Consider the following 12,500-nt stretch of genomic DNA (forward strand, 5'->3'; position numbering starts at 1 on the left):
AGAGGGAGGCAGGGAGGGAGGGAGGGAGAGAGGGAGGCAGGGAGGGAGAGAGGGAGGGAGGCAGGGAGGGAGAGAGGGAGGAGGGAGGCAGGGAGGGAGATGAACAATAAGGAGGACACATTAAATTAAAGACTTTAGAAAATGTGTATGTGCTGGTGTGTGAGTGTGTGCACCTTGTGTACGTGCTGGTGTGTGTGTGTGTGTGTGTGTGTGTGCCTTGTGTACGTGCTGGTGTGTGTGTACTTTGTGTACGTGTGTGTGTACCTTGTGAGGGTGCTGGTGTGTGTGTGTGTACCTTGTGAGGGTGCTGGTGTGTGTGTGTGTGTGTGTGTGTGTGTGTGTGTGTGTGTGTGTGTACCTTGTGTACGTGCTGGTGTGTGTGTGTGTGTGTGTGTGTGTGTGTACCTTGTGTACGTGCTGGTGTGTGTGTGTGTGTGTGTGTACCTTGTGTAGGTGCTGGTGTGTGTGTGTGTGTGTGTGTGTGTGTGTGTGTACCTTGTGTACGTGCTGGTGTGTGTGTGTGTGTGTGTGTGTGTGTGTGTGTGTGTGTGTGTGTGTGTGTGTGTGTGTACCTTGTGTAGGTGCTGCTGGTGTGTGTGTGTGTGTGTGTGTGTGTGTGTGTGTGTGTGTGTGTGTGTGTGTGTGTGTACCTTGTGTAGGTGCTGGTGTGTGTGTGTGTGTGTGTGTGTGTGTGTACCTTGTGTAGGTGCTGCTGTGTGTGTGTGTGTGTGTGTGTGTGTGTGTGTGTGTGTGTGTGTGTGTGTGTGTGTGTGTGTGTGTGTGTGTGTGTGTGTACCTTGTGTACGTGCTGGTGTGTGTGTGTGTGTGTGTGTGTGTACCTTGTGTAGGTGCTGGTGTGTGTGTGTGTGTGTGTGTGTGTGTGTGTGTGTACCTTGTGTAGGTGCTGGTGTGTGTGTGTGTGTGTGTGTGTGTGTGTGTGTGTGTGTGTGTGTGCCTTGTGTGTGTGTGTGTGTGTGTGTGTGTGTGTGTGTGTACCTTGTGTAGGTGCTGCTGGTGAGTGTGTGTGTGTGTGTGTGTGTGTGTGTGTGTGTGTGTACCTTGTGTAGGTGCTGGTGTGTGTGTGTGTGTGTGTGTGTGTACCTTGTGTAGGTGCTGCTGTGTGTGTGTGTGTGTGTGTGTGTGTGTGTGTGTGTGTGTGTGTGTGTGTGTGTACCTTGTGTAGGTGCTGCTGCTGTGTGTGTGTGTGTGTGTGTGTGTGTGTGTGTGTGTGTGTGTGTGTGTGTGTGTGTGTGTGTGTGTGTGTGTGTACCTTGTGTAGGTGCTGCTGTGTGTGTGTACCTTGTGTAGGTGCTGCTGTGTGTGTGTGTGTGTGTGTGTGTGTGTACCTTGTGTAGGTGCTGGTGTGTGTGTGTGTGTGTGTGTGTGTACCTTGTGTAGGTGCTGCTGTGTGTGTGTGTGTGTGTGTGTGTGTGTGTGTGTGTGTGTGTGTGTGTGTGTGTGTGTGTGTGTGTGTGTGTGTGTGTGTGTGTGTGTGTGTACCTTGTGTAGGTGCTGCTGTGTGTGTGTGTGTGTGTGTGTGTGTGTGTGTGTGTGTGTACCTTGTGTAGGTGCTGCTGCAGGGGGTTGTGCGGGGGGGGGTCCAGGGGGGCCTTGCGGGGCGTTCCGATCTCCTCGTCTGCGTCGGCCCCCAGGAATACGCGCTCGTCAAAATCACCGACCGTCAGAACATACTCCTCATACTCCCTGTTGATGGCCTTACTGCACACACACACACACACACACACACACACACACACACACACACACACACACACACACAGTCAACTTTAGAAATTTATACAGATATCTATACAGATTTAGCAATTTCTGACATGTTATAAAGTTGATACTTTATAACATAGTGGTAAAGTTATAGTGGTAAAGTTTATACTTTAAAATCCAACTTACACGTGAGTAAAGCTGTGACTTACTTGTTGTCAATAAAGTTCTGGGGGTCCAGTACTTCCGTAAGCAGGTCATCATTTCCTTTCAGAATCTGTCACAGAAAAAGAAGGTTAAGTGATGTCATAACACCATATCAGAGTGTGGAGGTTATTAATGGTATGTTGTCATAGTGATGTCATAACACCATATCAGAGTGTGGAGGTTATTAATGGTATGTTGTCATAGTGATGTCATAACACCATACCAGAGTGTGGAGGTCATTAATGGTATGTTGTCATAGTGATGTCATAACACCATATCAGAGTGTGGAGGTTATTAATGCTATGTTGTCATAGTGATGTCATAACACCATATCAGAGTGTGGAGGTTATTAATGGTATGTTGTCATAGTGATGTCATAACACCATACCAGAGTGTGGAGGTCATTAATGGTATGTTGTCATAGTGATGTCATAACACCATACCAGAGTGTGGAGGTCATTAATGGTATGTTGTGGGGTGTGCGGTGTGTGTGTTCTGTGTGTTATTACTGGTGTGTTGTGGGGTGTGCGGTGTGTGTGTTCTGTGTGTTATTACTGGTGTGTTGTGGGGTGTGCGGTGTGTGTGTTCTGTGTGTTATTACTGGTGTGTTGTGGGGCGTGAGGTGTGTGTGTTCTGTGTGTTATTACTGGTGTGTTGTGGGGCGTGCGGTGTGTGTGTTCTGTGTGTTATTACTGGTGTGTTGTGGGGCGTGCGGTGTGTGTGTTCTGTGTGTTATTACTGGTGTGTTGTGGGGCGTGCGGTGTGTGTGTTCTGCAGGGACCTGTCTGCTGAAGAGCCGGTGCATGTAGGGTCTGAAGTAGTGCTGCTTGATGCTCTTGGCCTCCATCACCAGGCCGTCGTGCTGCTCACACAGCCGCTCCAGGACGCACGGGGCGGTGGCCTCCTCTGGGGAGCCCGGCCCCTCGCCGCGCTGCGCCGGAGCACCAGCTAACAAACATCAACACACGCTGGTCAGAACCTCTGGTCACCTATAGTCTCCCAGGACCGTTGTTGCAGAAACCTAAACATTTTACTTGCTGTTTTTAAAATAACGTTGCCCGCCAGGAACTCCTGGAAACTAAAACAAAAGTATAATCTATAGCAGCTTAGCGCTACGGTGGCGGGAGTTTGAAAGTTGCCACTTCTGACATCGTCCACTTATGTAAACCTTGAACAGTTAAAGATGGACGCCTTTAGTTGATGAATCCACGACTGATTGCTTCAGTAGACTAACGGCCGTACACACAGCGGCACCACCTGGCCCGCCTACCGGTGAACGCAGCGTTGAGGAGGTTGGCCCTGTGGGAGCAGAGGCGGGCGTTGGAGAACACCAGGTCCAGACAACACAGCAGGAGGTGGTAGGAGTTCACCAGGTCGTCAGCAATCATAGGGAAGTTACCTGCAGAGCGCACACACACACACACACACACACACACACACACACACACACACACACACACACACACACACACACACACACACACACACACACACACACACACACACACACACACACACAGGGATGGCGTTCCTCATACAACATCCTGTCGTCACCATGGTAACCTCCTATCATAGCCTCATCACCATGGTAACCTCTTGGCATGTTAACCATTGGTGATCTGTGCGTGTGCGTGTGTGTGTGTGTGTGTACCTTTAGTGCAGACAAACAGAGTCCAGCAGAACTTGAACACATCGCTGATGTGGCACGGCCGCCGCCTGGGAGGGGAGAGGGGAGACCCAACAGGTGTTTATACCTGTAGCACACACCGTGTGTGTGTGTGTGTGTGTGTGTGTGTGTGTGTGTGTGTGTGTGTGTGTGTGTGTGTGTGTGTGTGTGTGTGTGTGTGTGTGTGTGTGTGTGTGTGTGTGTGTGTGTGTGTGTGTGTGTGTGTGTGCGTGCGTGCGTGTGTGTGCGTGTGTGGTACCTGTGTTTCCTGCTGCGGGGCTGCCTGGGAGGCTCCGCCCCCTGTGGGTCCTGAAACACGTCCATGAAGATGGGTTCAAACTTGCGGAATATCACCGTGGAAACCTCAAAGTTACGCTCCAAGCTGTCCATACGCAGCCTGAAGTCCTGCTGCAGGTTGGACATGTCTGCCCACTTCCTCATCTTAGAGAAGAACTGGATCAGACTGAGGAGGAAGAGGAGGAGAACTGGATCAGACTGAGGAGGAGGAGGAGAACTGGATCAGACTGAGGAGGAGGAAGAGGAGGAGAACTGGATCAGACTGAGGAGGAAGAGGAGGAGAACTGGATCAGACTGAGGAGGAGGAGGAGAACTGGATCAGACTGAGGAGGAGGAGGAGAACTGGATCAGACTGAGGAGGAGGAAGAGGAGGAGAACTGGATCAGACTGAGGAGGAGGAGAACTGGATCAGACTGAGGAGGAGGAAGAGGAGGAGAACTGGATCAGACTGAGGAGGAGGAGAACTGGATCAGACTGAGGAGGAGGAAGAGGAGGAGAACTGGATCAGACTGAGGAGGAAGAGGAGGAGAACTGGATCAGACTGAGGAGGAGGAAGAGGAGGAGAACTGGATCAGACTGAGGAGGAGGAAGAGGAGGAGAACTGGATCAGACTGAGGAGGAAGAGGAGGAGAACTGGATCAGACTGAGGAGGAAGAGGAGGAGAACTGGATCAGACTGAGGAGGAGGAAGAGGAGGAGAACTGGATCAGACTGAGGAGGAGGAGGAGGAGGAGGAGAACTGGATCAGACTGAGGAGGAGGAAGAGGAGGAGAACTGGATCAGACTGAGGAGGAGGAGGAGGAGGAGGAGAACTGGATCAGACTGAGGAGGAGGAGGAGAACTGGATCAGACTGAGGAGGAGGAGAACTGGATCAGACTGAGGAGGAAAAGAATCAAGGCTACGTCGTCAACGGAGGGCGTGGCACAAAGCACACCAGAAGTTAACGGTAGTAGGAAGGTCTTCTTTCTCCATCCTCTCTTTCCAACCTTTAGAATATGACTCTGCTGTCTTTGGGTTCGCCCCTGGAACCTATTTTTGGTAGAAATGCTCCGGACGGTTCTAAATAAGGTCCGCGAACGGTATCAGTTCCATGTTCCTCTCCATGGAGAAAATATGTGTGGAAATCGGGTTCCATGTACAGTGCACCAGTCCTGACCTAAACAGTCACTCTCCTGGTTCCATGTACAGTGCACCAGTCCTGACCTAAACAGTTACTCTTCTGGTGCAAACAGCCATGATGACCCTCGTCGTCACACCCTCAAATCTTCTAATCCTTGGTTGCCGAGCGGTAGCCATGCGTTTGAGTTTGCTACCCACTGCCTGAATCTGGCGGTTGGTGAGGACATGCGTTGTGTACCTGAGCTTGGCTGTGCGCAGGATCCTGGTGAGGGAGACGCAGTTACCCTCCATCAGGCCGCGGCCCACTGTGGGGACGGAGCTCTTCCTGCACGCTGCGTACAGCGAACAGGCCAGCCAGTGGACCACCTCCCCCTGAGGCAGCACAAGGTAGGTCAGCAATGCAACCTCAACACTTGATACACTGCGTAGTAGGCAGATGTTAGTAGGCAGGCCCAGTTAATCAACAGTTAATCAACAGCACACTTAACCCTAACCCTAACCCTTACCTACGGAGGGTCTGGGTATTAAGTACTATCATAAAACAACCATAAATCAGCGGAAGTTAGGTCAGTTCAAGAAGGGATATTTGTCCTAAACTAAGTGAATGTATGAGGTCGATAGACAATGGATCAACACTTATTATTGTGTGGATTTACATCCTTATGTTGATTTGCAACAAAGGCTGTAAGGTGTTACATAGAAGATGGGTAACTGGGTTATGGCCTTCACCAGGCTAAAATATTTGTTTGTGTACATGTGGACTGCATGATAGACAAACACATTGTTTCATGTCATGAACTACTTACATTATAACATTATTCACCAGCACATTATTACATGATGAACGAACCGTTTGGGCATGACATTACACATTAATAACACTAAAACCCTGACTAACAGTGATACCATGACAAAGAGAGAAGAAGGTAACAATTACTGAACCTCAGTCAATAAAATGAAATAAATATCTAAACTTTTCTTTGACATCAGGCATTATTTGACATCAGGGAGTGTTTGAATAATGCTGTTGTGTGGAGATGCCCTTGATGCTTGGTGATACAGGCTAAGGTAGATAGATAAGATAAGGTATGGTTATATTGTGGTCCTCAGGTTACCATGACAACAAAACAACTACAACTGAATTGTAAAAAATGTAAAATAATAAGTTGTGATGAAGTTGGTTACAGAATATGGATATGCATGATCAAATAAAGGCACATATCCATGTATCCTCTGGCTATTGTATGTAAATCATAGTTAATGACAAGATTAACCATAGATAGTGGCTGGCCACATGTCCCAGTATGTACCAACACATCTCTTGGTAGACCTTATCTTGATATAAACAGACCAACACATCTCTTGGTAGACCTTATCTTGATATAAACAGACCAACACATCTCTTGGTAGACCTTATCTTGATATAAACAGACCAACACATCTCTTGGTAGACCTTATCTTGATATAAACAGACCAACACATCTCTTGGTAGACCTTATCTTGATATAAACAGATCAAGGCAACAGTGACATAGATGACTCACATCAGGTCAACCGTCACAACATAGACCGCTATGAAGGCGCGGCATCAAGCCCAAATAGTCACACACACTACACTTAATTGTGTGAATATGTTTGTTTGTTTGTATTGAGACAGCCATTAGGATAGTTTCCATTCTATTACTGTCCTGTACTTTCTTCTATCACACCCCTAATTCCCGTTAGGGATTTCAATAGTACTAACTAACATGACTCACTATAGGTCCTGAGTGTCCTAATGTAATGGTCAACTTTGGCTTTATATTTTAGAAACTATTTGAATGACAAATACCAACACAAATAACGCATAAATATTACATAACTAGTGAATTATAAGCGGTGCTTTGATTCAATCATTTATATTTAGACTACATTATATTTAAACAGTGTTCTAGACAAATTTAAACAGTATTAGCTGCAGATAGTGTATTTGTATTCCAGATATATGAACATGTATTCTGTTTTGTATAAAGATATATTAACTGTATATCAGGATATACCTCCAGTGTGTATGTGTTTCTATGTATAAAGATATATTAAATGTATAATATAATATACCTCCAGTGTGTATGTGTTTCTATGTATAAAGATATATTAAATGTATAATATAATATACCTCCAGTGTGTATGTGTTTCTATGTATAAAGATATATTAAATGTATATTTAATATAATAATAATACCTCCAGGGTGTTCCACATCGCCGTGAAGTTCTCCAGGGCTTCAGTGTGTATGTTTTAGATATATTTTAGATATATTAACTGTATATTATATATTATATTATATATAGTACCTCCAGGGTGTATGTTTTAGATATATTTTAGATATATTAACTGTATATTATATATTATATTATATATAGTACCTCCAGGGTGTATGTTTTAGATATATAAATAATAATAGTACCTCCAGGGTGTAGGTGTTCCACATCGCCGTGAAGTTCTCCAGCGCCTCGGCCGCCGTCAGCTCGTCCATGTTCAGCTCCTGGCAGAGCGCCTCCAGGCTCCGACGGACACAACTTTCGTCCATCCTCCCCGAATCCGAATCCGGCGATTCGTCTCCCCCCATTCGTGAATCCGATTTACAGAACCGAAATTATAACTGGTGTTTATACAGACCAAACAGGACAAATAGAAGGCACCAAAGTCCGAGGGAGGAAGTCCCGAGTTTGTGTTTTGATCCAAAATCCACCTTCTGACAGACTTCCGGGACTGCGATTCCCAGAGTGCATCACGTTGGCGCGAAAATCAGCTTGGCCGCGTCCAATGAGCGGCGAGTAAACAATGGGGAGGGGCGTGTCCTCGCCGCGCCTCGCCATGTGCTCCATGACATTGTTTCTTCACGTCATAGAATTTAGTCCTTTAAATTTTAAATTTATCCCGGATCACATGTTACAGAATGGAGTATTTCATTTATTTATTTATACCCTGTGAAATCAAGTTCCCGTTGTCGATTTATATGTAAATCAATATGTCCTGGTTAAAAAAACTGGAAAATATGATATGTCAGTAAAGTTCTGTATTATTTGATCATTCTATTTCTACCTGATGGCTGTTATATAGTTATGTAGTTATATAGTTTATACTAAGTGCAGGATAGATGATAATGTGTGCTCATGTGTGCAGAAAAAAGACCAGAGGGAGAACCAACCCTTTGTCTCAGTGAGGTTTTATTATTTTAGTAGTTATATATAGCCTACTCATAATTCACCATGAAGCAATTGTTTATTCATATCCACACTACCAGGCTACTAATCTATTCTTCAGTATTAATAACACATTATAATACAGTAGAATAATACAGTATTAATAAAACAGTATTAATAACTTTTAATTACACAGTATATCTTACCTAAAGGTCTTTTACCCAGAATGAAATGTTTTGATTCATGAAAGACCCAGTATAAGAGTATGAAAGGACCCACATGCAGAATATAAAGTATTATTTATAAGAGTCTCCCTATCAAAATAAGTCATTGTTTCTGTAAAGGTTCATTTCTATATATTGTGTCTGTAGTGTATTCCCATGTCCCCGATTAAAGGCTTGATTACACTTTATTGAATACACTTTTAATCAAGAAGGGCCAGTTATTATAGTATGGCCTTTTACAAGCGCTACATTCTCTAAACCTCGTGAAACTCACTTCCAGGGTGTGGTTTTGTGTGTGTGTGTGTGTGTGTGTGTGTGTGTGTGTGTGTGTGTGTGTGTGTTTGTGTGTCAGTGAGAGGTGTGTGTGTGTGTGTGTGTGTGTTTGTTTGTTTGTGCGTGTGTGTTTGTGTGTGTGTGTATCAATGGGAGGTGTATTTGTATCAGAGAGAGGTGTGTGTGTGTGTGTGTGTATCAGTGAGTGTGTGTATCAGTGAGTGTGTGTGTATCAGTGAGTGTGTGTATCAGTGAGTGTGTGTGTATCAGTGAGTGTGTGTATCAGTGTGTGTGTATCAGTGTGTGTGTATCAGTGTGTGTGTGTGTGTATCAGTGTGTGTGTATCAGTGTGTGTGTATCAGTGTGTGTGTGTGTGTGTATCAGTGGGTGTGTATCAGTGGGTGTGTGTATCAGTGTGTGTGTATCAGGGAGTGTGTATCAGTGTGTGTGTATCAGTGTGTGTGTGTATCAGTGAGTGTGTATCAGTGTGTGTGTGTGTGTGTATCAGTGAGTGTGTGTGTATCAGTGTGTGTGTGTATCAGTGGGTGTGTATCAGTGTGTGTGTATCAGTGAGTGTGTGTATCAGTGAGTGTGTGTGTATCAGTGTGTGTGTGTATCAGTGGGTGTGTATCAGTGGGTGTGTATCAGTGGGTGTGTATCAGTGAGTGTGTGTGTATCAGTGTGTGTGTGTGTGTGTGTGTGTGTGTATCAGTGTGTATCAGTGGGTGTGTATCAGTGGGAGCAGTATCTTGAGCTGTCTCTGGTCTCAGTGGTTTTGATCAGGATTCTTGATCCAGGAGAACCGCTGTTACTATGGAAACCATTAGTACTCTTAGAACCTGGAGGGTAGAGGGAAGGATAGAGGGAAGGATAGAGGGAAGGATAGAGGGAAGGAGGGGGAAAAGGAGAGGGAGGTTAAACCACAAAAATATTTATTTCAGGATAGCACCAGACCAGACTTTGTGTGTGTGTCTGTGGGTGTGGGTGTGTGTGTGTGTCTGTCTGTGGGGTGTATATAATACTTACTGTAGTTAGAGACAGACTGGATGTTAAGAATAGACTGTTGTCCAATTCTGTGAGGAAAAAATTTGTTTAATTGAGAATGTGAACAACCCCTTTCTCTCTTCTTTCATGCCTCCTCCTCACCTCTAACCTCTATCCTTTCCTCCTCTCATCCTCTTCTCATCTCCTCTATCCTCTCCTCCTTTCTCCCTTCCTCTGCTCTCTCCTCTCTCTTCTCATCTCCTCTTCTAATCCTCCCCTTCTTGCCCCCTCATCCTCTCCTCCTCCCCTCCTCCACTCTCCTCATGCTCTCCTCATCCTCTTCCACTCTCTTCTCCTCCTCTCCTCCTCCCCTCCTCCACTCTCCTCCACTCTCCTCACCTGTCCTCCTCTCCTTCCAGTAGTTTCCTGTAGGTGGCGATCTCAATGTCCAGGGCCAGCTTCAGGTTCATCAGGTCCTGGACAACAACAGGAAGTTCAAGTTTATTTGTGACCACAGAGGTGGGTACTACGTGTACCTGGTTGTACTGTGTGCACTATATACTACAGCATAAGTACTGTATATACCTGGTACTCTCTGAGCTATATATACTACAGCATAAGTACTGTATATACCTGGTACTCTCTGAGCTATATATACTACAGCATAAGTACTGTAGTAGTACTGTATATACCTGGTACTCTCTGAGCTATATATACTACAGCATAAGTACTGTAGTAGTACTGTATATACCTGGTACTCTCTGAGCTATATATACTACAGCATAAGTACTGCAGTAGTACTGTATATACCTGGTACTCTCTGAGCTATATATACTACAGCATTGTACTGCAGTAGTACTGCAGTAGTACTGTATATACCTGGTACTCTCTGAGCTATATATACTACAGCATTGTACTGTAGTAGTACTGTATATACCTGGTACTCTCTGAGCTATATATACTACAGCATTGTACTGCAATAGTACTGTATATACCTGGTACTCTCTGAGCTGTATATACTACAGCATTGTACTGTAGTAGTACTGCAGTAGTACTGTATATACCTGGTACTCTCTGAGCTATATATACTACAGCATTGTACTGCAGTAGTACTGTATATACCTGGTACTCTCTGAGCTATATATACTACAGCATTGTACTGTAGTAGTACTGTATATACCTGGTACTCTCTGAGCTATATATACTACAGCATTGTACTGTAGTAGTACTGTATATACCTGGTACTCTCTGAGCTGTATATACTACAGCATTGTACTGCAGTAGTACTGCAGTAGTACTGTATATACCTGGTACTCTCTGAGCTGTATATACTACAGCATTGTACTGTAGTAGTACTGCAGTAGTACTGTATATACCTGGTACTCTCTGAGCTATATATACTACAGCATTGTACTGCAGTAGTACTGTATATACCTGGTACTCGCTGAGCAATATATACTACAGCATTGTACTGCAGTAGTACTGTATATACCTGGTACTCTCTGAGCTATATATACTACAGCATTGTACTGCAGTAGTACTGTATATACCTGGTACTCTCTGAGCTGTATATACTACAGCATTGTGCTGCAGTAGTACTGTATATACCTGGTACTCTCTGAGCTATATATACTACAGCATTGTACTGCAGTAGTACTGCAGTAGTACTGTATATACCTGGTACTCTCTGAGCTATATATACTACAGCATTGTACTGTAGTAGTACTGTATATACCTGGTACTCTCTGAGCTATATATACTACAGCATTGTACTGTAGTAGTACTGTAGATACCTGGTACTCTCTGAGCTGTATATACTACAGCATTGTACTGCAGTAGTACTGCAGTAGTACTGTATATACCTGGTACTCTCTGAGCTGTATATACTACAGCATTGTACTGTAGTAGTACTGCAGTAGTACTGTATATACCTGGTACTCTCTGAGCTATATATACTACAGCATTGTACTGCAGTAGTACTGTATATACCTGGTACTCTCTGAGCTGTATATACTACAGCATTGTGCTGCAGTAGTACTGCAGTAGTACTGTATATACCTGGTACTCTCTGAGCTGTATATACTACAGCATTGTGCTGCAGTAGTACTGCAGTAGTACTGTATATACCTGGTACTCTCTGAGCTGTATATACTACAGCATTGTGCTGCAGTAGTACTGCAGTAGTACTGTATATACCTGGTACTCTCTGAGCTGGCGGGCCATGTCCTGCTTGGCTCTCTGCAGGGCGTCCTCCAGGTCTCTGCTCCGGGCCTTGGCCTCCTTCACAGCCAGCTCCCCGCGCTCCTCGGCCTCCGTCAGGTCGTTCTCCAGGCTCATGCGCTGGTCGAGCAGGTTCAACATGTGATGACACACTTCTGCACTGCTCCCTTGATGTTCTCGTGAACCGGGTTGAATATAGGCTCAAAGGAACTCCATCTGAGATCCAGAACTCTGACTCTGTCGTAGCGGACCTTTGACTGCATGTGTGTACCTGGGTCTTAACAGCCTCTGTCGCTGTATGTGTGTGTGTGTGTGTGTGTGTGTGTGTGTGTGTGTGTGTGCGTACCTGGGTCTTAACAGCCTCTGTCACTGTGTGTGTGTGTGTGTGTGTGTGTGTGTGTGTGTGTACCTGGGTCTTAACAGCCTCTGTCACTGTGTGTGTGTGTGTGTGTGTGTGTGTGTGTACCTGGGTCTTAACAGCCTCTGTCACTGTGTGTGTGTGTGTGTGTGTGTGTGTGTGTACCTGGGTCTTAACAGCCTCTGTCACTGTGTGTGTGTGTGTGTGTGTGTGTGTGTGTGTGTGTGTGTGTGTGTGTGTGTGTGTGTGTG

At 45.2% G+C, this 12,500-nt stretch overlaps 2 protein-coding genes across 2 annotated transcripts in view; both read right to left on the reverse strand.

Annotated features, from left to right (window-relative positions):
* Window positions 1-7,704, reverse strand: part of rbl1 (retinoblastoma-like 1 (p107)) — a 19,717-nt gene extending 12,013 nt beyond the window's left edge. The window contains exons 1-8 of the mRNA XM_084463477.1: window positions 7,452-7,704; window positions 5,247-5,380; window positions 3,852-4,055; window positions 3,578-3,642; window positions 3,197-3,325; window positions 2,708-2,874; window positions 1,932-1,996; window positions 1,566-1,719 (exon numbers count right to left, since the gene is read on the reverse strand). Of these exons, the coding sequence (XP_084319603.1) occupies window positions 1,566-1,719; window positions 1,932-1,996; window positions 2,708-2,874; window positions 3,197-3,325; window positions 3,578-3,642; window positions 3,852-4,055; window positions 5,247-5,380; window positions 7,452-7,613 (1,080 nt within the window). The 5' untranslated portion in view covers window positions 7,614-7,704. The remainder of the gene's footprint in view (window positions 1-1,565; window positions 1,720-1,931; window positions 1,997-2,707; window positions 2,875-3,196; window positions 3,326-3,577; window positions 3,643-3,851; window positions 4,056-5,246; window positions 5,381-7,451) is intronic.
* A 1,705-nt stretch (window positions 7,705-9,409) lies between these two features.
* Window positions 9,410-12,500, reverse strand: part of LOC311339241 (intermediate filament protein ON3) — a gene marked incomplete at its 5' end in the record, with an annotated part of 8,663 nt that continues 5,572 nt past the window's right edge. The window contains 4 exons of the mRNA XM_084464617.1: window positions 9,410-9,526; window positions 9,714-9,760; window positions 10,071-10,147; window positions 11,868-12,011. Coding sequence (XP_084320743.1) covers window positions 9,420-9,526; window positions 9,714-9,760; window positions 10,071-10,147; window positions 11,868-12,011 — 375 coding nt within the window. The 3' untranslated portion in view covers window positions 9,410-9,419. The remainder of the gene's footprint in view (window positions 9,527-9,713; window positions 9,761-10,070; window positions 10,148-11,867; window positions 12,012-12,500) is intronic.

Source organism: Micromesistius poutassou (assembly GCF_964030765.1).
Source record: "Micromesistius poutassou genome assembly, chromosome: 2".
Lineage (NCBI taxonomy): Eukaryota > Metazoa > Chordata > Actinopteri > Gadiformes > Gadidae > Micromesistius > Micromesistius poutassou.